This window comes from Coregonus lavaretus (genome assembly GCF_964263955.1).
Source record: "Coregonus lavaretus genome assembly, chromosome: 31".
Lineage (NCBI taxonomy): Eukaryota > Metazoa > Chordata > Actinopteri > Salmoniformes > Salmonidae > Coregonus > Coregonus lavaretus.
Window position 1 is genome coordinate 38,013,581 of NC_140018.1, and position 25,495 is coordinate 38,039,075.

The 25,495-nt window shown below is 45.3% G+C and overlaps 1 protein-coding gene across 1 annotated transcript in view; it reads right to left on the bottom strand.

The window, feature by feature from the left end:
• Window positions 1-25,495, bottom strand: part of LOC311107072 (C-1-tetrahydrofolate synthase, cytoplasmic-like) — a 103,140-nt gene that overhangs the window by 35,250 nt on the left and 42,395 nt on the right. Inside the window, exons 20-24 of the mRNA XM_084149532.1 lie at window positions 13,508-13,619; window positions 12,216-12,355; window positions 10,244-10,285; window positions 9,607-9,707; window positions 8,945-9,122 (exon numbers count right to left, since the gene is read on the bottom strand). Of these exons, the coding sequence (XP_084005658.1) occupies window positions 8,945-9,122; window positions 9,607-9,707; window positions 10,244-10,285; window positions 12,216-12,355; window positions 13,508-13,619 (573 nt within the window). The remainder of the gene's footprint in view (window positions 1-8,944; window positions 9,123-9,606; window positions 9,708-10,243; window positions 10,286-12,215; window positions 12,356-13,507; window positions 13,620-25,495) is intronic.

Here is a 25,495-nt window from a genome sequence, read left to right on the forward strand (position 1 = left end):
AACAAATGATAGTCCCACTAAGCCCAAACCAGATGGGATGGTGTATCGCTGCAGAATGCTGTGGTAGCCATGCTGGTTAAGTGTGCCTTGAATTCTAAATAAATCACACACAGTGTCACCAGAAAGCACCCCCACACCATAACACCTCCTCCTCCCTGCTTTACGTGGGAAATACACATGCGGAGTTCATTCGTTCACCCACACCGCGTCTCACAAAGCCAGGGCAATAGGAACCAAAAATCTCAAATTTGGACTCCAGACCAAAGGACACATTTCCATCGGTCTAATGTCCATTGCTCGTGTTTCTTGGCCCAAGCAAGTCTCTTCTTGTTATTGGTGTCCTTTAGTAGTGGTTTCTTTGCAGCAATTCGACCATGAAGGCCTAATTTACACAGTCTCCTCTGAACAGTTGATGTTGAGATGTGTATGTTACTTGAACTCTGTGAAGCATTTATTTGGGCTGCAATTTCTGAGGCTGGTAATGCTAATGAACTCATCCTCTGCAGTAGAGGTAACTCTGGGTCTTCCATTCCTGTGGCGGTCCTCATAAGAGCCAGTTTCATCATAGCGCTTCATGGTTTTTTGCGACTGCACTTGAAGAAACTTTCAAAGTGCTTGAAATGTTCCGTATTGACTGACCTTCATGTCTTAAAGTAATGATGGACTGTCATTTCTCTTTGCTTAGTTGAGCTGTTCTTGCCGTAATATGGACTTGGTGTTTTACCAAATAGGGCTTCTGTATAACCCCTCTACCTTGTCACAACACAACTGATTGGCTCAAATGCATTAAGAAGGAAACAAATTCCACAAATTAACTTTTAAGAAGGTACACCTGTTAATTGAAATGCATTCCAGGTGACTATCTCATGAAGCTGGTTGAGAGAATGCCAAGAATGTGCAAAGCTGTCATCAAGGCAAAGGGTGGCTACTTTGAAGAATCTCAAATATAAAATATATTTTGATTTGTTTAACACTTTTTTGGTTACTACATGATTCCATATGTATTATTTCATAGTTTTGATGTCTTCACTATTATTCTACAATGTAGAAAATAGTAAAAATAAAGAAAAACCCTTTTATGAGTAGGTGTGTCCAAACTTTTGACTGGTACTGTATATTTTTTGTAGTTCATTGTTTTATGTACAGTGATAGTCGGAATGTAAAGGGGGAACAGATACCGAGGGAGACAGAGAAGAAGGGCTTAGAAAGAATTCGTACCAGGGGTATGTGGTCCGGAGTATGTGGGGCTAACCACTATGCCAGACTTGGGCACAAGCAAAATGCAAAACTACATTGTAATTTTTCCAACAAATGAACAGCATCATACCAGTGTTGCCACAAGTATCATTGAAGTGCTAAGAGCCAGGGAGCGTCAATGCAATTTACATAATTAATTATTTACAAGAACAGGAACAATAATGAAACACTCCTAAACTGAGGGTGATAATTGGATCCGCTAGGCCTATCGCCACAAATGTGATGAAATGTACAATTTTGCTGATTTTGTATCACTTTAGAAACTCAGTTATTGATAAAGATGCAAGTGCTTTCAGGAAGTTTCTGAGAGGACGTAGTCTACAGTGTAGAAGCTTTCCTTTATGTTTAAAAAGGAATGGCTTTTAAAACTGTATCTGTAAACGATAGTTGAGGATGGGTATGGGTCCTGTTCGAATACTTAAGAAATGTGTCCTTCCTCCCTTGTTTCCTTGAGGTAAGCACAGATCTATAAACTATTGAATAAGTGAAAGCAAGGTTACCTTACCACCAGTGGAGGCTCCTCAGAGGAGGAAGGGGAGGACCATCTTTCTCAGTGAATAAAAATAAAAATAGTGAAACGCTAGTTTCCGTCCTCCTCTGGGTACATTGACTTCAATACAAAACCTAGAAGGCTCATGGTTCTCACCCCCTCCATAGACTTACACAGTAATTATGACAACTTCTGGAGGACGTCCTCCAACCTATCAGAGCTCTTGCAGCATGAACGGACATGTTAACCACCCAATCAAAGGATCAGAGAATGAATCTAGTACTGAAAGCATACGCTACAGCTAGCACTGCAGTGCATAAAATGTGGTGAGTAGTTGACTCAAAGAAGAGAAAGACAATAGTTGAACCGTTTTGAACAAATTAATTTCTTAAAAAATGAAGGAGAAGCAAGAGAGAGAGAGAGAGAGAGAGAGATATATTTATCTTTGTATTTTCTTCACATTCACTTTCACTTACTTAGCTAGCGAATGCAGCTAGCTAGTTTAGACAACTCAAACACCTGGCTCAAACAGAGAGGGATGATATGTTCGCTAACTGGCTATGGATATCCAACACTGGAACTCTTCCAAATCAAGGTAAGCTTTTGTTTAAATTAATTTATTGCCACCAGGGCCCGCCGGTGTAACTGCTAAACTGCTTGCTGACTGTACTGTACACTGTACTTCATGATTGTAGCGGGTTTACTAACGCGTTAGTTCTAGTAGCTATGTTGACTATGACCTTAGCTAATATGGTGACAACGATGTAGGCTGTGTGTAGCGGTTAGTGGTTATGATATGAAGGATTGGCTGGAAAGGTGATGTGTTGTGCACTGAAGTCCACAAGTGAAGGGAAAAGGTGAGAGGAAGAAAGAGCGTAGATGCGAGAAGGAATACAACAAGCAAAGTGATCATGCTGTTTGTATGTGGCTGCTATGAAAGTGAACTGTGTTTTCGTGTGATCAGGAGTGTATTCATTCCGCCAATATTTTTCTTAAACAGCAAACGGAACGAAACAGGCATAAACATAGAGTTGAAGTCGGAAGTTTACATACACCTTAGCCAAATATATTTAAACTCAGTTTTTCACAATTCCTGACATTTAATCATAGTAAAACTTCCCTGTCTTAGGTCAGTTAGGATAACCACTTTATTTTAAGAATGTGAAATGTCAGAATAATAGTAGAGAGAATGATTTATTTCAGCTTTAATTTCTTTCATCACATTCCCAGTGGGTCAGAAGTTTACATACACTCAATTACTATTAGGTAGCATTGCCTTTAAATTGTTTAACTTGGGTCAAACGTTTCGGGTAGCCTTCCACAAGCTTCCCACAATATGTTGGGTGAATTTTGGCCCATTCCTCCTGACAGAGCTGGTGTAACTGAGTCAGGTTTGTAGGCCTCCATGCTCGCACACACTTTTTCAGTTCTGCCCACACATTTTCTATAGAATTGAGATCAGGGCTTTGTGATGGCCACTCCAATACCTTGACTTTGTTGTCCTTAAGCCATTTTGCCACAACTTTGAATGTATGTACAGTGAGAGAAAAAAGTATTTGATCCCCTGCTGATTTTGTACGTTTGCCCATTGACAAAGAAATGATCAGTCTATAATTTTAATGGTAGGTTTATTTGAACAGTGAGAGACAGAACAACAACAAAGAAATCCAGAAAAACGCATGTCAACAATGTTATCAATTGATTTCGCATTTTAATGAGGGAAATAAGTATTTGACCCCCTCTCTATCAGAAATATTTCTGGCTCCCAGGTGTCTTTTATACAGGTAACGAGCTGAGATTAGGAGCACACTCTTAAAGGGAGTGCTCCTAATCTCAGCTTGTTACCTGTATAAAAGACACCTGTCCAGAGAAGCAATCAATCAATCAGATTCCAAACTCTCCACCATGGCCAAGACCAAAGAGCTCTCCAAGTGTGTCAGGGACAAGATTGTAGACCTACACAAGGCTGGAATGGGCTACAAGACCATCGCCAAGCAGCTTGGTGAGAAGGTGACAACAGTTGGTGTGATTATTCGCAAATGGAAGAAACACAAAATAACTCTCAATCTCCCTCGGCCTGGGGCTCCATGCAAGATCTCACCTCGTGGAGTTGCAATAATCATGAGAACGGTGAGGAATCAGTCCAGAACTACACGGGAGGATCTTGTCAATGATCTCAAGGCAGCTGGGACCATAGTCACCAAGAAAACAATTGGTAACACACTACGCCGTGAAGGACTGAAATCCTGCAGCGCCCGCAAGGTCCCCCTGCTCAAGAAAGCACATATACAGGCCCGTCTGAAGTTTGCCAGTGAACATCTGAATGATTCAGAGGAGAACTGGGTGAAAGTGTTGTGGTCAGATGAGACCAAAATTGAGCTCTTTGGCATCAACTCAACTCGCCATGTTTGGAGGAGGAGGAATGCTGCCTATGACCCCAATAACACCATCCCCACCGTCAAACATGGAGGTGGAAACATTATGCTTTGGGGGTGTTTTTCTGCTAAGTGGACAGGACAACTTCACCACATCAAAGGGACAATGGACGGTGCCATGTACCGTCAAATCTTGGGTGAGAACCTCCTTCCCTCAGCCAAGGCATTGAAAATGGGTCGTGGATGGGTATTCCAGCATGACAATGACCCAAAACACACGTCCAAGGCAACAAAGGAGTGGCTCAAGAAGAAGCACATTAAGGTCCTGGAGTGGCCTAGCCAGTATCTAGACCTTAATCCCATAGAAAATCTGTGGAGGGAGCTGAAGGTTCGAGTTGCCAAACGTCAGGCTCGAAACCTTAATGACTTGGAGAAGATCTGCAAAGAGGAGTGGGACAAAATCCCTCCTGAGATGTGTGCAAACCTGGTGGCCAACTACAAGAAACGTCTGACCTCTGTGATTGCCAACAAGGGTTTTGCCACCAAGTACTAAGTCATGTTTTGCAGAGGGGTCAAATACTTATTTCCCTCATTAAAATACAAATCAATTGATAACATTTTTGACATGCGTTTTTCTGGATTTTGTTGTTGTTATTCTATCTCTCACTGTTCAAATAAACCTACCATTAAAATTATAGACTGATCATGTATTTGTCAGTGGGCAAACATACAAAATCAGCAGGGGATCAAATACTTTTTTCCCACACTGTATGTTTGGGGTCATTGTCCATTTGGAAGACCATTTGTGACCAAGCTTTAACTTCCTGACTGATGTCTTGAGATGTTGCTTCAATATATCTACATAATTTCCCTTCCTCATGATGCCATCTATTTTGTGAAGTGCACCAGTCCCTCCTGCAGCAAAGCACCCCCACAGCATGTTGCTGCCACCCCTGTGCTTCACGGTTGGAATGGTGTTCTTTGGCTTGCAAGCAACCCCCTTTTTCCTCCAAACATAACGATGGTCATTATGGCCAAACAGTTCTATTTTTGTTTCATCAGACCAGAGGACATTTCTCCAAAAAATATGATCTTTGTCCCCATGTGCATTTGCTAACCGTAGTCTGGCTTTTTTATGGCGGTTTTGGAGCATTGGCTTCTTCCTTGCTGAGCTGCCTTTCAGGTTATGTCGATATAGGACTCGTTTTACTGTGGATATAGATGCTTTTGTTCCTACAGCATCTTCACAAGGTCCTTTGCTGTTGTTCTGGGATTGATTTGCACTTTTCGCACCAAAGTATGTTCATCTCTAGGAGACAGAACGCGTCTCCTTCCTGAGCGGTATGACGGCTGCGTGGTCCCATGATGTTTATACTTGCATACTATTGTTTGTACAGATGAACGTGGTACCTTCAGGCGTTTGCAAATTGCTCCCAAGAATAAACCAGACTTGTGGAGGTCTACAATATTTCTTCTGAGGTCTTGGCTGTTTTCTTTAGATTTTCCCATGATGTCAAGCAAAGAGGTACTGAGTTTGAAGGTATGCCTTGAAATACATCCACAGGTACACCTTCAATTGACTCAAATTATTTCAATTAGCCTATCAGAAGCTTCTAAAGCCATGACATCATTTTCTGGAATTTTCCAAGCTGTTTAAATGCACAGTCAACTTAGTGTATGTAAACTTCTGACCCACTGGAATTGTGATACAGTGAGTTATTAGTGAAATAATTTGTCTGTAAACAATTGTTGGAAAAATTACTTGTGTCATGCACAAAGTAGATGTCCTAACCGACATGCCAAAACTATAGTTTGTTAAAAATAAATTATTGGAGTGGTTGAAAAACGAGTTTGAATGACTCCAATCTAAGTGTATGTAAACTTCCGACTGTAGCTGAATTTGTCCAATAGAAACTCTCGTTTGCAACTGTTGGACTAATGATCAAATCAAAACAAATGTTATTTGTCACAAAAGTAATATCTAACAATTTCACAACATATACCTAATACACACAAAACTAGTAAGGAATGGAATTTAAGAAAAATATACATATATGGACAAGCAATTAGAGAGCGGCATGGAATAAGATACAGTTGAATATTACAGAATAGAATGCAGTATATACATATGAGATGAGTAGTGCAAGATATGTAAACATTATTAAAGTGACTGTAAACATTATTAAAGTGACTAGTGTTCAATTTCTTAAAGTGGCCTGTGATTTCAATAGGCAGCAGCAGCCTCTAATGTGCTAGTGATGGCTATTTAACAGTCTGATGGCCTTGAGATAGAAGCTGTTTTTCATTCTCTTGGTCCCAGCTTTGATGCACCTGTACTGACCTCGCCTTCTGGATGATAGTGGGGTGAACAGGCAGTGGCTCGGGTGGTTGATGTCCTTGATTATCTTTATGGCCTTCCTGTGACATCGGGTGCTGTATGTGTCTTGGAGGGCGGGTAGTTTCCCCCGATAATGCGTTCGGCAGACCGCACCACCCTCTGGAGAGCCCTGCGGTTGCGGGCGGTGCAGTTGCCGTACCAGGTGGTGATACAGCCCAACAGGATGCTCTCAATTGTGCATCTGTAAAAGTTTGTGAGGGTATTAGGTGCCAAGCCGAATTTCTTCAACCTCCTCAGGTTGAAGGCACCACACTCCCAGAGCCCTCACCTCCAACCTGTAGGCGGTCTCGACATTGTTGGTAATCAAGCCTACTACTGTTGTGTCATCTGCAAACTTGATGATTGAGTTGGAGGCATGCTTGGCCACGCAGTCATGGGTGAACAGGGAGTACAGGAGGGGGCTGAGCACGCACCCTTGTGGGATCAGCGAAGTGGAGATGTTGTTCAGACCCAGGGCCTCAAGCTTGATGATGAGCTTGGAGGGTACTATTGTGTAGAATGCTGAGCTATAGTCAATGAACAGCATTCTTACATAGGTAGGGATAGGGCAGTGTGCAGTGTGATGGCGATTGCATCGTCTGTGGATCTATTGGGGCGGTAAGCAAATTGAAGTGGGTCTAGGGTGACAGGTAAGGTAGAGGTGATATGATCCTTGACTAGTCTCAAAGCACTTCATGATCACAGAGGTGAGTGCTACAGGGTGATAGTCATTTAGTTCAGTTACCTTTGCTTTCTTGGGTACAGGAACAATGGTGGCCATCTTGAAGCATGTGGGAATAGCAGACTGGGAAAGGGAGAGATTGAATATGTCCATAAACACACCAGCCAGCTGGTCTGCGCATGCTCTGGGGACGTGGCTAGGGATGCCGTCTGGGCCGGCAGCCTTGCGGAGGTTAACATGCTTAAATGTCTTTATCACGTTGGCCACGGAGAAGGAGAGGCCACAGTCCTTGGTAGTGGGCCTCGTCAGTGGCACTGTTATTCTCAAAGCGGGCGAAGAAGGTGTTTAACTTGTCTGGAAGCGAGACGTCGGTGTCGGCAACGTGGCTGGTTTTCCTTTTGTAGTCCGTGATTGTCTGTAGACCCTGCCACATACGTCTCGTGTCTGAGCCGTTGAATTGCGACTCCACTTTGTCTCTATACTGATGTTTTGCCAGTTTAATTGCCTTGCGGAGTGAGTAGCTACACTTTGTATTCTGCCATATTCCCAGTCACCTTGCCATGGTTGAATGCGGTGGTTCGCACTTTCAGATTGGCGCGAATGCTGCCATCTATCCACGTTTTCTGGTTAGGATAGGTTTTAATAGTCACAGTGGGCACAACATCACCTATACACTTCCTGATAAACTCAGTCACCGTTTCAGTATATTCGTCTAAATTATTTTCGGAAGCTACCCGGAACATATCCCAGTCCACGTGATCAAAGCAATCTTGAAGCGTGGATTCCGATTGGTCAGACCAACATTGAATAGACCTTAGCACGGGTATTTACTGTTTGAGTTTCTGCCTATAGGAAGGGAGGAGCAAAATGGAGTCGTGGTCAGATTTGCCGAAAGGAGGGCGGGGGAGGGCCTTATAACCATCCCAGAAGTTTGAATAGCAATGGTCAAGGATTTTGGCAGCGCGAGTACAACAGTCAATATGTTAATGGACTTTGGCAGCCTAGTCCTCAAATTTGCTTTGTTAAAATCCCCGGCTACAATAAATGCAGCCTCAGGATATGTGGTTTCCAGTTTGCATAAAGTCCAGTGAAGTTCTTTGAGGGCCGTCGTGGTATCGGCTTGAGGGGGGATATACACGGCCGTGACTATAACCGAATAAAATTATTTTGGGAGAAAATACACCCTAGATCAGCTAGATGCAGGCAAGAGTGTGCAAGGCGGTATTAAACGTGTCACTGTCTGTAACTTTGATTACTCAAATTCTTCTCTCGACCTGTGCACCTATGTTTTAAACTTTCATTCATAGGCTAGGTTGTATCAACCTCAAGATGGGTATAGGGAATATTCAAGTATAATGTGAAGCAGCCTAAACTTATCGATGTTACATTGAGCTGGGTGAATGGAATATGAACGACAGTCATCCAATATGCTGTAATAGAAATACGACCATGCTCATAAAATAATAATGGTCCTCCCTCATCTTAAACGGCACCGACCGCCACTGCTTACAACCCTATTACTTTCACCAATCCAGCCAACTCAGATCCACGATTACTTCTAGGAAGGCAGGATGCATTTCTGAAGTTTTCCAACAGGGTCACATCGGTAATGGGGTAGTTGAGGATAGAGTATAGTTTGAGCTCCAGGATGAAGTTTTCCCTATGGTACAGATCTAGGATTTGGAAAATGTTCAAACTGACCCAAGATCAACATCTAGGGACAACTTACACCTACTCCATAGTTGATAGTGGGAGCTTTTTACCTCCAGATCATACAGGAAGTTCATCTGGTGTGGTGTCTCAGCTGCCCTCTGTACTGCCTGACCCAGCGCCACCGCTCCGGCGCCCCCTTCAGCCCAGTGTGAGCATGGCACCGCTTCCAAGGCCCCCGCCAGTTTAGCCTGCTCACAGACCAGGCCCAACTCTGCATCGGTGTCGGTGCTGTTGTAATCAAAGGAGAAATACACCAATGAGTCTGATGCAAGGTTGGGCAGTAAGAAATGTTTAGCCTGTGACGGATGGAATGAAAGTGTGCAGGTTCTCTTGAGTTGGGGTAAATTCCATTTAAATTCTGCTGGGGAACTTTGAACTCTGAATTGACTGAATTTAAATGGAAATAATCAGATCCCAATCTTGGAAATGACCCCATGGAAATGGAAATAGCCCAATGGAAATGGAAATGACCTCAATCTTCTCGATCAGACGAGGAAATACACTTCTACTGAAAAGGTCTGTAAAGAGTCACTAGCTCTTGAATAAGGTAAAGTCAACTTTTTAATTGGACTGAAAATCCCCACCAGTCCAATACCCTGAGACAGTTCAAGACAGTGACACACTCTGTGTGTGTTCAAGTGATGTTATTAAAAGCCCCTGACTTACACCCAAACAGCAGTCTGGAATATGAACACTGTATATAATGGTTTACCTGAAGGTGTTGATGGCTACCACGACAGGTAAGCCAAAGGCCCGGGCATTCTCCACCTGCCTCTTCAAGTGGCTGCAGCCATTTTCCAGTAACGTCAGGTTCTGCAGACAAACATTGGAGAGACAGACCAACTCAAAGTGATTCTGACACAACTTCCATGGATGTGTGACTCTGTCCTAATATGGACACTGTACAATACACTTTTTCCTCTTGATGGCTTGGAAGCACATCTCAACCACAGGAAACAACGTCAACAACAATAACAACAGAAAGTCAATGGAAATCTAATTTCTATCAGTATCTCCAGTCCAACCACAACAACCTCTCTCCTCTACAATTCCCACTGAGGTTTAGCTCTGACAGAACATTTGTAAACCTCTATCTCCACTATATAAATAAGTTGAATTGTGTCAATAAAGGTTGTTTTAAAAATCTATCTCCACAGAGTGAAAATAAATCCAGTATAATTTCCAAGGGGGAGAGCCTGATACATATTTCAGCAGCTGGTCTGTGTGTGTGTGCGTGTGTGTGTGTGTAGGTGTGTGTGTGTGTGTGTGTGTGTGTGTGTGTATGTGTGTGTGTGTGTGTGTGTGTTTGTGTGTGTGTGTGCATGGCTGGGAAGCCATGGGGAAATTACCTCCGTTGAGTACTCCTTCGGCATGGCTGAACCTGCCGTGACCTGTGGAAAAGATGAAGAAACCCAATAGGGACATTACGTTAACTTCTCTCTCTCCTATCCTCCTATCCTCTCCCACTCTCTTTTTTTCCCTTTCTCATCGCTTTGATGTTGGGTTGTTGGGTTGGAAAATGGTCTCGGTCTCTCTCTTTCTCACTCTCCGTCTTTCCCCTTCATTCTGACACCAATAGAGATGTGCCATCAACAGTCCACGGTTTATTTTCTCTCTCTCTCACTGTATCCCTCTGTCTCTCTCTTGCTCTCTTTCTCTCTCTTTCGCGTTCTCTCTCTCTCTTTTTCTTTCAATCTCTCTCTCTCTCACACCCCTCAAGAAGCAGGCACCACAGAAGCAGGCACAATATAAAACAATTGATCTTAATTTTTCAGCTTTGATTATGAGAATAAACAGTGATTTTATTTATTCAGGGCACTACCCCTGTGTATTGGACAATTAGCATGTCAACCCATCGCACATGTAAGAATAAATGTGTCACCAGGTGTTTAATTAACGAGCGCTCAGTACTTGAAGAGTTAGAGAGCTTGAGAGACGTTATACGGTGTGTGTGTGTGTGTGTGTGTGTGTGTGTGTGGTGTTGATGCTAGAGACGTCGATGCCAGTCAGTGGTGCCCATTAGCACGTTAAATAATTAAACACCTCTGTGTTGTGGCCCAAAATGGAGGCATGAGTGATCTGTGACAGAAGAGGCTTCATGAAGACTGTATGGGTTCGAAGATTGCATCGTACACTCTTCGAAAAAATAGTTCAAAAAGGGTTCTTCGGCTGTCCCCATGGGATAACCTTTTTTGGTTCCAGGTAGAAACCCTTTTGGGTTCCATGTAGAACCCTCTGTGGAAAGGGTTCAACCTGGAACCAAAAGGGTTCTATTTGGAACCAAAAAGGGTTCTTCAAAGGGTTATCATATGGGGACAGCCGAAGAACCCTTTTAGGTTCTAGATAGCACTACGCACTTTGAAAAAGTGCAAACTGGGTTTTAAGTTCAATTCAGTTTCCCAGTTCAATTCAATTAAAATATGTATAATTGCAAAGGCAGTTTCAGGTTTAGTGCACGCTGTCATGACAGTTCGAACCCATCGCATTTATCAACAGTCGATATCTGTGCGAGGTAGGTTGCCCTTAAACACTGATCTAGGATCAGATTATTCTTTCCCCGATCTTAACTTAAACCGTCAGGGAATGAAAACATATCCAACCCTGTATCAGTGGATAGGGGCAACTTTTATCTAATCCTATAGTATGTTTGCGGTGAGCATGATGATGGATGAGGTCGATCAGTCAATTAATAATTGATATCTAATGAATCCCCAGGGTTAGAAACTTTACATTAAAATAGCCTCCTCTCTGACAGTGAGAGATGAGAATCTGATTGGACTGGATGGGTGATAGTCAATCTGCGTCCCAAATGGCACCCTATTTCCTATATAGTGCACTACTTTTAACAGAGCTCTATGGGCCATGGTCAGAAGTACTGCACTATATAGGGAATAGGTGCTATTTTGGAGGCAACCATATCCAGAAGCCACTTGCTAGATGATCTTAGATCTTCAAAGGGAGTACATGAGAATGGGAGGGGACAATGTTTAAAAAATAAATGCTGTCTAATTTTTCTGTCATCCATGGAGTGCGTTCAGACACTGGCGCTTTCTCAATTGTAAAAAAAATAATATTTCCTCAGCTCGCCTCCTCTCCTTCATTGCGCTGATTTGAAAGGACGGACTACAGTAGGTGAGACTAATGATGAGCTTCCAGCATTTTGTTTTCATATGTCAAGTCTTTTCAAATCAATGCAGATGAAGTGAAAGTAACAGAGAGAAGACCGATTTTTAAGCAATTGAGATAGCGCACTTATCCAGTTGACTGAATGGTATTTTCTACTCTCCTTCCTTACTAGCACTCCCCTTAGTGGTAGCTCACCGCAGGTCCGCCCCCGTGCATCTTGAGGGCACGAACTGAAGCCACCATCACCACCACATCAGGATGCAGGCCCGAAGAGCGACACTTGATGTCGAAGAACTTCTCCATGCCTAATTCAGCACCTCCTCCTGCCTCGGTGACTGGGGGGACATTTGTGTGTGTGTGTGATGTTACATTGGTAAGGGGATGTAGGGTGAAGAGAAGTGAGACACAAGCAACAGAATAATTATATATTTATAAATATATGTCACATTTATGTAACATTACAAACATTCATCCATTTATTGAACATAAACAAAACCCTGGTCTAATATTCTTTCGCTTTACTTTTTCTAAGTGACCTTTCTAAAATGTCCCTCTCCATCGCTTTCTGGAGGTTGACTTCTATTGCCATAAATCTTGCCTGAAGGCAAAACTGAGTGATTTCCGCTAGATGGGCCAACTGCAAAGTCAAAATTGGCTATATCGAAAAAAATGTATGAAAACAAAAATTAGTTAGGCATTAGGGGGTTAGCAGTGTGGTTAAGGTTAGGGTTTATAATCAGATTTTATGACTTTGTGGCTGTGCCAGCTAGTTACCACTCTGCAGAGCTGCCTCCAGTACATGAGTCATCCCAATAAATGCCAACATGCTCCATTTCATGCAAGTAGTTTTTCAAAAGTTTTCTGTTATTAATTGTGTTAAATGTTTCTCCTGTTATCACTTATTTCACTGAATGTCCACCATTGAATTAAATTACATTAGCTTTATTGTCCATCCAACTTACCTTAGACAGAAAATCATACATAGTGCATACTAAAATGCATATTACAGTTAGCGTGTCATATGTGTTAAAGGCCCAATGCAACCGTTTTTATCTCAATATCAAATCGTTTCTGGGTAACAGTACCTTACTGTAATAGTTTTCAGTTAAAACGGTAAAAAGGGCACAAAAATAGCTTTTTAACAAAAAATACTTTCTCTAGCAAAAATTTTGCTAGGACTGTCTGGGAGCGAGGGGCCTCATTGGGGGGGGCCTAATGGGAGGGATATGTAAACTGAAAACTAGCTGTTATTGGAAGAGAGGTTTGGAACTCTCTTTGTTATTGGTCTATTCACTTATACCACCTGGTGATGTCACCAAGCAAGCCAAAACTCTACCCATTAAAAACCTGCTGATTAGAAGGTCCTGTGTAAATTGTATTTTTAACAATCAGGAAATGCAGCATTTTTTAACACTTTAACAGTGTTAGTTTGATCAATATGATACAAAACACAGGAAAAACTATAATTGTGGCTGCATTTGACTTACCCACAAACCCCTCTGGGCCCACCAGCTTTAAGGCGATCTGGTCAGCGAGGATGGAGGAGTTGCCCTGGGCAATATCTAACAATGGACAGGTGTGAACAAACACAGGTGTCCCCTAGAGAGAGAGCGAGAGAGAGATAGAGAGAGAGCGAGAGCGGGGGGGAGGGGTGGGGGGTCAACAGTTAGAAACCTAAGACACAGAACCTAATCCTCAAGCATTTAGCAACAACAATATTAAGAATTGATGAAGCAATTGATATCTGGGCTTCACGGCTATATTCTCTCCCTCTATCCTTTCCTCTATTGCTCACTCTATGCTCCCCCCTTCCTTTCTCTGTGTCCTACAAAAATCCAGAAAAATCCAGAAAACATGGCACAGACAGAGAGCTCTAAGGAAACGTTGCAGTATATATTTTTTTTAAATGTATTATTTCTTATTAGCCCAAAATATTGTTTGTGTTATTACATACAGCCGGGAAGAACTCACCATCACTACCAGCATTACGACCAGGAATATGAATTTCCAGAAGCGGATCCTTTGTTCTGAACTGATTCCAGAGGCCGACCGAAAACAATGCCCGAGGAGAGGTACTCGGAGCGGACTTCTAGTCTGACTTAGGATGCGTGCACACCACCTACCGCTTCCGAGTAGATTACTCGCTAATGTTCAGTCTATGGATAATAAAGTTAATGAGCTCAGGCGAGGGTTTCTTTCCAGAGAGACATCAGCGAATGTTACATACTCTGTTTCACTGAAACATGGCTCTCTCGGGATATACTGTCCGAGTCGGTCCAGCCAGTTGGGTTCTCAGTTCATCGCGCAGACAGGAATAAATATCTCTCCGGGAAGCAGAAGAGCAGAGGTGAATGTTTTATGATTAACCACTCATGGTGTAATTGTGATAACATACAGGAACTCAAGTCCTTTTGTTCAACCGACCTAGAATACCTCACAATCAAATGCCGACCATATTATCTCCCAAGATAATTTTCTTCGGCTATAGTCACGGCCGTGTATATCCCCCCTCAAGCCGATACCACGACGGCCCTCAAAGAACTTCACTGGACTTTATGCAAACTGGAAACCACATATCCTGAGGCTGCATTTATTGCAGCTGGGGATTGTAACAAAGCAAATTTGAAGAAAAGGCTACCAAAGTTCTACCAACACATCGACTGTTGTACTCACGCTGCTAAAACACTCGACTACTGCTACTCCAACTTCCGGGATGCATACAAGGCCCTCCCCCGCCATCCTTTCGGCAAATCTGACCACGACTCCATTTTGCTCCTCCCTTCCTATAGGCAGAAACTCAAAAGGGAGGTCCCCATGCTAAGGACTATTCAACGCTGGTCTGACCAATCGGAATCCACGCCTTAAGATTGTTTTGATCACGCGGACTGGGATATGTTCCGGGTAGCTTCAGAGAATAATATCGACGTATATACTGATATGGTGACTGAGTTTATCAGGAAGTACCCACTGTAATTATTAAAACCTACCCTAACCAGAAACCGTGGATAGATGGCAGCATTCGCGCAAAACTGAAAGCGCGAACCACCGCATTTAACCATGGCAAGGTGACTGGGAACAGTTTCTGGGTAACAGTACCTTACTGTAATAGTTTTCAGTTAAAACGGTAAAAAGGGCACAAAAATAGCTTTTTAACAAAAAATACTTTCTCTAGCAAAAAGTTTGCTAGGACTGTCTGGGAGCGAGGGGCCTCATTGGGGGGGGCCTAATGGGAGGGATATGTAAACTGAAAACTAGCTGTTATTGGAAGAGAGGTTTGGAACTCTCTTTGTTATTGGTCTATTCACTTATACCACCTGGTGATGTCACCAAGCAAGCCAAAACTCTACCCATTAAAAACCTGCTGATTAGAAGGTCCTGTGTAAATTGTATTTTTAACAATCAGGAAATGCAGCATTTTTTAACACTTTAACAGTGTTAGTTTGATCAATATGATACAAAACACAGGAAAAACTATAATTGTGGCTGCATTTGACTTACCCACAAACCCCTCTGGGCCCACCAGCTTTAAGGCGATCTGGTCAGCGAGGATGGAGGAGTTGCCCTGGGCAATATCTAACAATGGACAGGTGTGAACAAACACAGGTGTCCCCTAGAGAGAGAGCGAGAGAGAGATAGAGAGAGAGCGAGAGCGGGGGGGAGGGGTGGGGGGTCAACAGTTAGAAACCTAAGACACAGAACCTAATCCTCAAGCATTTAGCAACAACAATATTAAGAATTGATGAAGCAATTGATATCTGGGCTTCACGGCTATATTCTCTCCCTCTATCCTTTCCTCTATTGCTCACTCTATGCTCCCCCCTTCCTTTCTCTGTGTCCTACAAAAATCCAGAAAAATCCAGAAAACATGGCACAGACAGAGAGCTCTAAGGAAACGTTGCAGTATATATTTTTTTAAAATGTATTATTTCTTATTAGCCCAAAATATTGTTTGTGTTATTACATACAGCCGGGAAGAACTCACCATCACTACCAGCATTACGACCAGGAATATGAATTTCCAGAAGCGGATCCTTTGTTCTGAACTGATTCCAGAGGCCGACCGAAAACAATGCCCGAGGAGAGGTACTCGGAGCGGACTTCTAGTCTGACTTAGGATGCGTGCACACCACCTACCGCTTCCGAGTAGATTACTCGCTAATGTTCAGTCTATGGATAATAAAGTTAATGAGCTCAGGCGAGGGTTTCTTTCCAGAGAGACATCAGCGAATGTTACATACTCTGTTTCACTGAAACATGGCTCTCTCGGGATATACTGTCCGAGTCGGTCCAGCCAGTTGGGTTCTCAGTTCATCGCGCAGACAGGAATAAATATCTCTCCGGGAAGCAGAAGAGCAGAGGTGAATGTTTTATGATTAACCACTCATGGTGTAATTGTGATAACATACAGGAACTCAAGTCCTTTTGTTCAACCGACCTAGAATACCTCACAATCAAATGCCGACCATATTATCTCCCAAGATAATTTTCTTCGGCTATAGTCACGGCCGTGTATATCCCCCCTCAAGCCGATACCACGACGGCCCTCAAAGAACTTCACTGGACTTTATGCAAACTGGAAACCACATATCCTGAGGCTGCATTTATTGCAGCTGGGGATTGTAACAAAGCAAATTTGAAGAAAAGGCTACCAAAGTTCTACCAACACATCGACTGTTGTACTCACGCTGCTAAAACACTCGACTACTGCTACTCCAACTTCCGGGATGCATACAAGGCCCTCCCCCGCCATCCTTTCGGCAAATCTGACCACGACTCCATTTTGCTCCTCCCTTCCTATAGGCAGAAACTCAAAAGGGAGGTCCCCATGCTAAGGACTATTCAACGCTGGTCTGACCAATCGGAATCCACGCCTTAAGATTGTTTTGATCACGCGGACTGGGATATGTTCCGGGTAGCTTCAGAGAATAATATCGACGTATATACTGATATGGTGACTGAGTTTATCAGGAAGTACCCACTGTAATTATTAAAACCTACCCTAACCAGAAACCGTGGATAGATGGCAGCATTCGCACAAAACTGAAAGCGCGAACCACCGCATTTAACCATGGCAAGGTGACTGGGAATATGGCAGAATACAAACAGTGTAGTTATTCCCTCCATACGGCAATCAAACAGGCAAAACGTCAGTATAGGGACAAAGTGGCGTCGCAATTCAGCGGCTCAGAATCACGGAATACAAAAGGAAAACCAGCCACGTCGCAGACAGCGATGTCTTGCGTCCGGATAGGCTAAACACCTTCTTCGCCCGCCTTGAGGATAATACAGTGCCACCGACGCGGCCCGCTACCAAGGACTGTGGGCTCTCCTTCTCCGTGGCCGACGTGAGTCAGACATTTAAGCGTGTTAACCCTCGCAAGGCTGCTGGCCCAGTCCTCAGAGCATGCGCAGACCAGCTGGCTGGTGTGTTTAGAGACATATTCAATCTCTCCCTATCCCAGTCTGCTCTCCCCACATGCTTCAAGATGGCCACCATTGTCCCTGTACCCAAGAAAGCAAAGGTAACTGAACTAAATGACTATAGCCCCGTAGCACTCACTTCTGTCATCATGAAGTGTTTTGAGAGACTAGTCAAGGATCATTTACATTTTAGTCATTTAGCAGACGCTCTTATCCAGAGCAACTTACAGTTAGTGAGTGCATACATTTTTTCATACTGGTCCCCCGTGGGAATCAAACCCACAACCCTGGCGTTGCAAGCGCCATGCTCTAACAACTGAGCTACACGGGAATACGATCATATCACCTCTACCTTACGTGCCACCCTAGACCCACTTAAATTTGCTTACCGCCCCAATAGATCCACAGACGATGCAATCACCATCACACTGCACACTGCCCTATCCCATCTGGACAAGAGGAATACCTATGTAAGAATGCTGTTCATTGACTATAGCTCAGAATTCAACACCATAGTACCCTCCAAGCTCATCATTAAGCTCGAGACCCTGGGTCTGAACCCCGCCCTGTGCAAATGGGTCCTGGACTTCCTGACGGGCCGCTCCCAGGTGGTGAAGGTAAGAAACAACATCTCCACTTCGCTGATCCTCAACACTGGGGCCCCACAAGGGTGCATGCTCAGCCCCCTCCTTTACTCCCTGTTCACCCATGACTGCGTGGCCAAGCACGCCTCCAACTCAATCATCAAGTTTGCAGACGACACAACAGTAGTAGGCTTGATAACCAACAATGACGAGACAGCCTACAGGGAGGAGGTGAGGGCTCTGGGAGTGTGGTGCCAAGAAAAAAACCTCTCACTCAACGTCAACAAAACAAAGGAGATTATCAAGGACTTCAGGAAACAGTAGAGGGTGCACGCCCCTATCCACATCAACGGAAATGCAGTGGAGAAGGTGGAAAGCTTCAAGTTCCTTGGCATACACATCACTGACAAACTGAAATGGGCCACCCACGCAGACAGTGTGGTGAAGAAGGCGCAACAGAGCCTCTTCAACCTCAGGAGGCTGAAGAAATTTGGCTTGGTACCTAAAACCCTCACAAACTTTTACAGATGCACAATTGAGAGCATCCTGTCGGGCTGTATCACCGCCTGGTACGGCAACTGCACCATCCGCAACCGCAGGACTCTCCAGAGGGTGGTGCGTTCTGCCGAACACATTACCGTGGGCAAACTACCCACCCTTCAGGACAGCTACAGCACCCGCTGTCACAGGAAGGCCAAAAAGATCATCAAGGACATCAACCACCCGAGCCACTGCCTGTTCACCCCGCTATCATCCAGAAGGCGAGGTCAGTACAGGTGCATCAAAGCTGGGACCGAGAGAATGAAAAACAGCTTCTATCTCAAACCCATCAGACTGTTAAATGGCCATCATTAGCACATTAGAGGCTGCTGCTGCCTATTGAAATCACTGGCTACTTTAAGAAATGGAACACTAGTCACTTTAATAATGTTTACATATCTTGCACTACTCATCTCATATGTATATACTGTATTCTATTATATTCTACTGTATCTTAGTCCATGCCGCTCTGTCAATGCTTGTCCATATACAGTGGGGAGAACAAGTATTTGTTACACTGCCTATTTTGCCGGTTTTCCTACTTACAAAGCATTTAGAGGTCTGTAATTTTTTATCATAGGTACACTTCAACTGTGAGAGACGGAATCTAAAACAAAAATCCAGAAAATCACATTGTATGATTTTTAAGTAATTCATTTGCATTTTATTGCATGACATAAGTATTTGATACATCAGAAAAGCATAACTTAATATTTGGTACAGAAACCTTTGTTTGCAATTACAGAGATCATACGTTTCCTGTAGGTCTTGACCAGGTTTGCACACACTGCAGCAGGGATTTTGGCCCACTCCTCCATACAGACCTTCTCCAGATCCTTCAGGTTTCGGGGCTGTCGCTGGGCAATACAGACTTTCAGCTCCCTCCAAAGATTTTCTATTGGGTTCAGGTCTGGAGACTGGCTAGGCCCCTCCAGGACCTTGAGATGCTTCTTACGGAGCCACTCCTTAGTTGCCCTGGCTGTGTGTTTCGGGTTGTTGTCATGCTGGAAGACCCAGCCACGACCCATCTTCAATGCTCTTACTGAGGGAAGGAGGTTGTTGGCCAAGATCTCGCGATACATGGCCCCATCCATCCTCCCCTCAATACGGTGCAGTCGTCCTGTCCCCTTTGCAGAAAAGCAACCCCAAAGAATGATGTTTCCACCTCCATGCTTCACGGTTGGGATGGTGTTCTTGGGGTTGTTCTCATCCTTCTTCTTCCTCAAAACACGGCGAGTGGAGTTTAGACCAAAAAGCTATATATTTGTCTCATCAGACCACATGACCTTCTCCCATTCCTCCTCTGGATCATCCAGATGGTCATTGGCAAACTTCAGACGGGCCTGGACATGCGCTGGCTTGAGCAGGGGGACGTTGCATGCGAAAAATAGAAAGAAAAAGCCATATCTCAGACTGCCCATCTTTAATCTTTTATTTTTATTGGCCAGTCTGAGATATGGCTTTTTCTTTGCAACTCTGCCTAGAAGGTCAGCGTCCCGGAGTCGCCTCTTCACTGTTGACTTTGAGACTGGAAAACAGGACTGATGGTTGCTGATAACGGGCCTCTGTATGCCTATGTATATATTCCATTAAAAATCAGCCGTTTCCAGCTCAATAGACATTTACAACATGAACAATGTCTACACTGTATTTCTGATCCATTTGATGTTATTTTAAAGGACAAAAAAATTGCTTTTATTTTGAAAACAAAGACATTTCTAAGTGACCCCAAACTTTTGAACGGTTGTGTATTTCTCCCCATCTTAGCTACTGTTGTATCTATATGCTTTGACCATGACAGTCTACAATCCAGTGTTACTCCAAGCAGTTTAGTCTCCTCAACTTGCTCAATTTCCACATTATTCCTTACGAGATGTAGTTGAGGTTTAGGGTTTAGTGAATGATTTGACCCAAATACAATGCTTTTAGTTTTGGAAACATTCAGGACTAATTTATTCCTTGCCACCCATTCCGAAACTAACTGCAACTCTTTGTTAAGTGTTGCAGTTATTTCAGTTGCTGTAGTAGCTGACGTGTATAGTGTTGAGTCATCTGCATACATAGACACACTGGCTTTACTCAAAGCCAGTGGCATGTCGTTAGTAAAGACGGAAAAAAGCAAGGGGCCTAGACAGCTTTTCTGGGGAATTCCTGATTCTACCTGGATTATGTTTGAGAGACTTCCATTAAAGAACATCCTCTGTGTTCTGTTGGACAAGTAACTCTTTATCCACATTATTGCAGGGGGTGTAAAGCCATAACACATAAGTCTTTCCAGCAGCAGACTATGATCGATAATGTCAAAAGCCGCACTAAAGACTAACAAAACAGCCCTCACATTCTTTTTATCATACATTTCTCTCAGCCAATCATCAGTCATTTGTGCAAGTTCTTGTTGAATGTCCTTCTCTATAAGCATGCTGAAAGTTTGCTGTCAATTTGTTTACAGTCAAATAGCATTGTATCTGGTCAAACAAAATTCTTTCCAATAGTTTACTAAGGGTTGGTAACAGGCTACTTGGTCGGGTATTTGAGCCAGAAAGTTTTTTTTACTATTCTTAGGTAGCGGAATGACATTTGCAAATAGTAGTGGCAATATTGTCCGTTATTGTCCTCAGCAATTTTCCATCCAAGCTGTCAGACCCCGGTGGCTTGTCATTGTTAATAGACAACAATAATTTTTTCAGCATTCCACACTCACTTTACGAAATTCAAAATTACAATGCTTGTCTTTCATAATTTGGTCAGATATACAGTGGGGAGAACAAGTATTTGATACACTGCCGATTTTGCAGGTTTTACTACTTACAAAGCATGTAGAGGTCTGTAATTTTTATCATAGGTACACTTCAACTGTGAGAGATGGAACCTAAAACAAAAATCCAGAAAATCACATTGTATGATTTTTAAGTAATAATTTGCATTTTATTGCATGACATAAGTATTTGATCACCTACCAACCAGTAAGAATTCCGGCTCTCACAGACCTGTTAGTTTCTCTTTAAGAAGCCCTCCTGTTCTCCACTCATTACCTGTATTAACTGCACCTGTTTGAACTCGTTACCTGTATAAAAGACACCTGTCCACACACTCAATCAAACAGACTCCAACCTCTCCACAATGGCCAAGACCAGAGAGCTGTGTAAGGACATCAGGGATAAAATTGTAGACCTGCACAAGGCTGGGATGGGCTACAGGACAATAGGCAAGCAGCTTGGTGAGAAGGCAACAACTGTTGGTGCAATTATTAGAAAAAGGAAAAAGTTCAAGATGATGGTCAATCACCCTCGGTCTGGGGCTCCATGCAAGATCTCACCTCGTGGGGCATCAATGATCATGAGGAAGGTGAGGGATCAGCCCAGAACTACACAGCAGGACCTGGTCAATGACCTGAAGAGAGCTGGGACCACAGTCTCAAAGAAAACCATTAGTAACACACTATGCCGTCATGGATTAAAATCCTGCAGCGCACGCAAGGTCTCCCTGCTCAAGCCAGTGCATGTCCAGGCCCGTCTGAAGTTTGCCAATGACCATCTGGATGATCCAGAGGAGGAATGGGAGAAGGTCATGTGGTCTGTTGAGACAAAAATTCAGCTTTTTGGTCTAAACCACTCGCCGTGTTTGGAGGAAGAAGAAGAATGAGTACAACCTGAAGAACACCATCCCAACCGTGAAGCATGGAGGTGGAAACATCATTCTTTGAGGATGCTTTTCTGCAAAGGGGACAGGACGACTGCACCGTATTGAGGGGAGGATGGATGGGGCCATGTATCGCGAGATCTTGGCCAACAACCTCCTTCCCTCAGTAAGAGCATTGAAGATGGGTCGTGGCTGGGTCTTCCAGCATGACAACAACCCGAAACACACAGCCAGGGCAAGTAAGGAGTGGCTCCGTAAGAAGCATCTCAAGGTCCTGGAGTGGCCTAGCCAGTCTCCAGACCTGAACCCAATAGAAAATCTTTGGAGGGAGCTGAAAGTCCGTATTGCCCAGCGACAGCCCCGAAACCTGAAGGATCTAGAGAAGGTCTGTATGGAGGAGTGGGCCAAAATCCCTGCTGCAGTGTGTGCAAACCTGGTCAAGACCTACAGGAAACGTATGATCTCTGTAATTGCAAACAAAGGTTTCTGTACCAAATATTAAGTTCTGCTTTTCTGATGTATCAAATACTTATGTCATGCAATAAAATGGAAATTAATTACTTAAAAATCATACAATGTGATTTTCTGGATTTTTGTTTTAGATTCCGTCTCTCACAGTTGAAGTGTACCTATGATAAAAAATTACAGACCTCTACATGCTTTGTAAGTAGGAAAACCTGCAAAATCGGCAGTGTATCAAATACTTGTTCTCCCCACTGTACTTGGATGTGTAGTGTCAGCAATTGTTGCTGTTATGTCATGCCTAAGTTTGCTAATTGTCACGATCGTCTGAAGGAGCGGACCAATGCGCAGCGTTGCGAGTGAACATGATGACTTTATTAATTAAAGCAACCACGAAGAAAACAACAAATGACGATACGTGAAGTTCAAAATACTGAACCACACTAACAGCAACACAGAAACAATAACCCACAAAACAAAGGAGAAAACACACAGAATATATATGGCTCCCAATCAGAGATAACGAGCCGACAGCTGACACTCGTTACCTCCGATTGGGAGTCACAGACCAATCACCATAGACACAAACAAAATGAAACTCACCCATCCCCAACACCACCAAATGAAATACACCCAAACACATGAAAATGAACAACCCTGGCTCAATTCTCAAAGTCCATAGAGCCAGAGTGTCACAGTACCCCCCCCTAAAGGTGCGAACTCCGGGCGCACCAACATCAGGACTAGGGGAGGGTCTGGGTGGGCGTCTGTCCATGGTGGCGGCTCTGGCCCCGGTCGTGATCCCCACCCCACCACAGTCACAACCTGCTTCGGTAGCCTCCTCCCAATGACCACCCTCCAACTAACCCCACCTGGACTAAGGGGCAACACCGGACTAAGGGGCAGCATCGGCCTAAGGGGCAGCACCGGGATAAGGGGCAGCACCGGGATAAGGGGCAGCACCGGGCTAAGGGACAGCACCGGACTAAGGGGCTGCACCGGACTACGGGGCAGTACCGGACTAAAGGGCAGTACAGGACTAAGGGGCAGCACCGGGCTAAGGGGCGGCACCGGACTCAGGGGCAGCACCGGACTAAGGGGCAGCACCGGGCTAAAGGGCAGCACCGGACTAAGGGGCAGCACCGGGCTAAGGGGCATCACCTGACTAGATGGCGGATCCTGGCTGGCTGGCTCTGGCGGATCCTGGCGGGACGGCTCTGGCGGATCCTGGCGGGACGGCTCTGGCGGATCCTGGCGGGACGGCTCTGGCGGATCCAGGCTGGACGGCTCTGGCGGATCCAGGCTGGACGGCTCTGGCGGATCCTGGCTGGACGGCTCTGGCGGATCCTGGCTGGACGGCTCTGGCGGATCCTGGCGGGACGGCTCTGGCGGATCCTGGCGGGACGGCTCTGGCGGATCCTGGCGGGACGGCTCTGGCGGATCCTGGCGGGACGGCTCTGGCGGATCCTGGCTGGACGGCTCTGGCGGATCCTGGCTGGACGGCTCTGGCGGATCCCGGCTAGACGGCTCTGGCGGATCCCGGCTGGACGGCTCTGGCGGATCCCGGCGGGACGGCTCTGGCGGATCCAGGCTGGACGGCTCTGGCGGACCCTGGCTGGACGGCTCTGGCGGACCCTGGCTGGACGGCTCTGGCGGATCCTGGCTGGCTGACGGATCTGGCTGCTCATGGCTGGCTGACGGATCTGGCTGCTCATGGCTGGCTAACGGATCTGGCTGCTCATGGCTGGCTGACGGATCTGGCTGCTCATGGCTGGCTGAAGGATCTGGCTGCTCATGGCTGGCTGACGGATCTGGCTGCTCATGGCTGGCTGACGGATCTGGCTGCTCATGGCTGGCTGACGGATCTGGCTGCTCATGGCTGGCTGACGGATCTGGCTGCTCATGGCTGGCTGACGGATCTGGCTGCTCATGGCTGGCTGACGGATCTGGCTGCTCATGGCTGGCTGACGGATCTGGCTGCTCATGGCTGGCTGACGGGTCTGGCTGCTCATGGCTGGCTGACGGGTCTGGCTGCTCATGGCTGGCTGACGGATCTGGCTGCTCATGGCTGGCTGACGGATCTGGCTGCCCATGGCTGGCTGACGGATCTGGCTGCTCATGGCTGGCTGACGGATCTGGCTGCCCATGGCTGGCTGATGGTGCTGGCTGGGAGGCTGGCGGTGGAGGCGGACCCCAGCCTCGGATTGCAGTCATCACCTCCAGCAGGGCGGCTCCCATCCGCAGGAGCTGCTCTTTCTGGTCCCGAACCCGAGCTTCCAGTCTAGTATGGGCTGCGTCGGCTCCTGCTGATTCCATAGCAGGTGTATGATTCTGTCTGGCGGAAGGCTCTAGCGGCTCCTGTCTGGCGGAAGGCTCTGAAGGCTCCTGGCAGACGGACGGCTTTGCAGGCTCAGTACAGACGGGCGGCTTATGCAGCGCTTGGCAGACGGGCAGTTCAGACGCCCTAGGGCAGACGGCAGACTCTGGCCGGCTGGCGACGCACATCGTGGACCTGGTGCGTGGAGTAGGAACAGGCCGGTCCATACCGGGAACACACACCAATGGCCTTAACTGCGGATCAGGAACGGGCCGGACCGGACTGGTAACACACTTCAGTCTCTCATGCCGTGCCACAACAACTTCCCTCCTTCCACTCGCCAATGGCTCCCGTACTCCGTTAGCCTTCTCTCCTTTTCTCCCTGTGGCAGCCTCCTGCTGCCCAGCTGCCCAAGCCATGTGCCCCCCCCAAAAAATTTATTGGGGTTGCCTCTCTTCCACGGGCTTCCAGCCTCGCCTTCGCGCTGCCTCCTCGTACCACCTCCTCTCGGC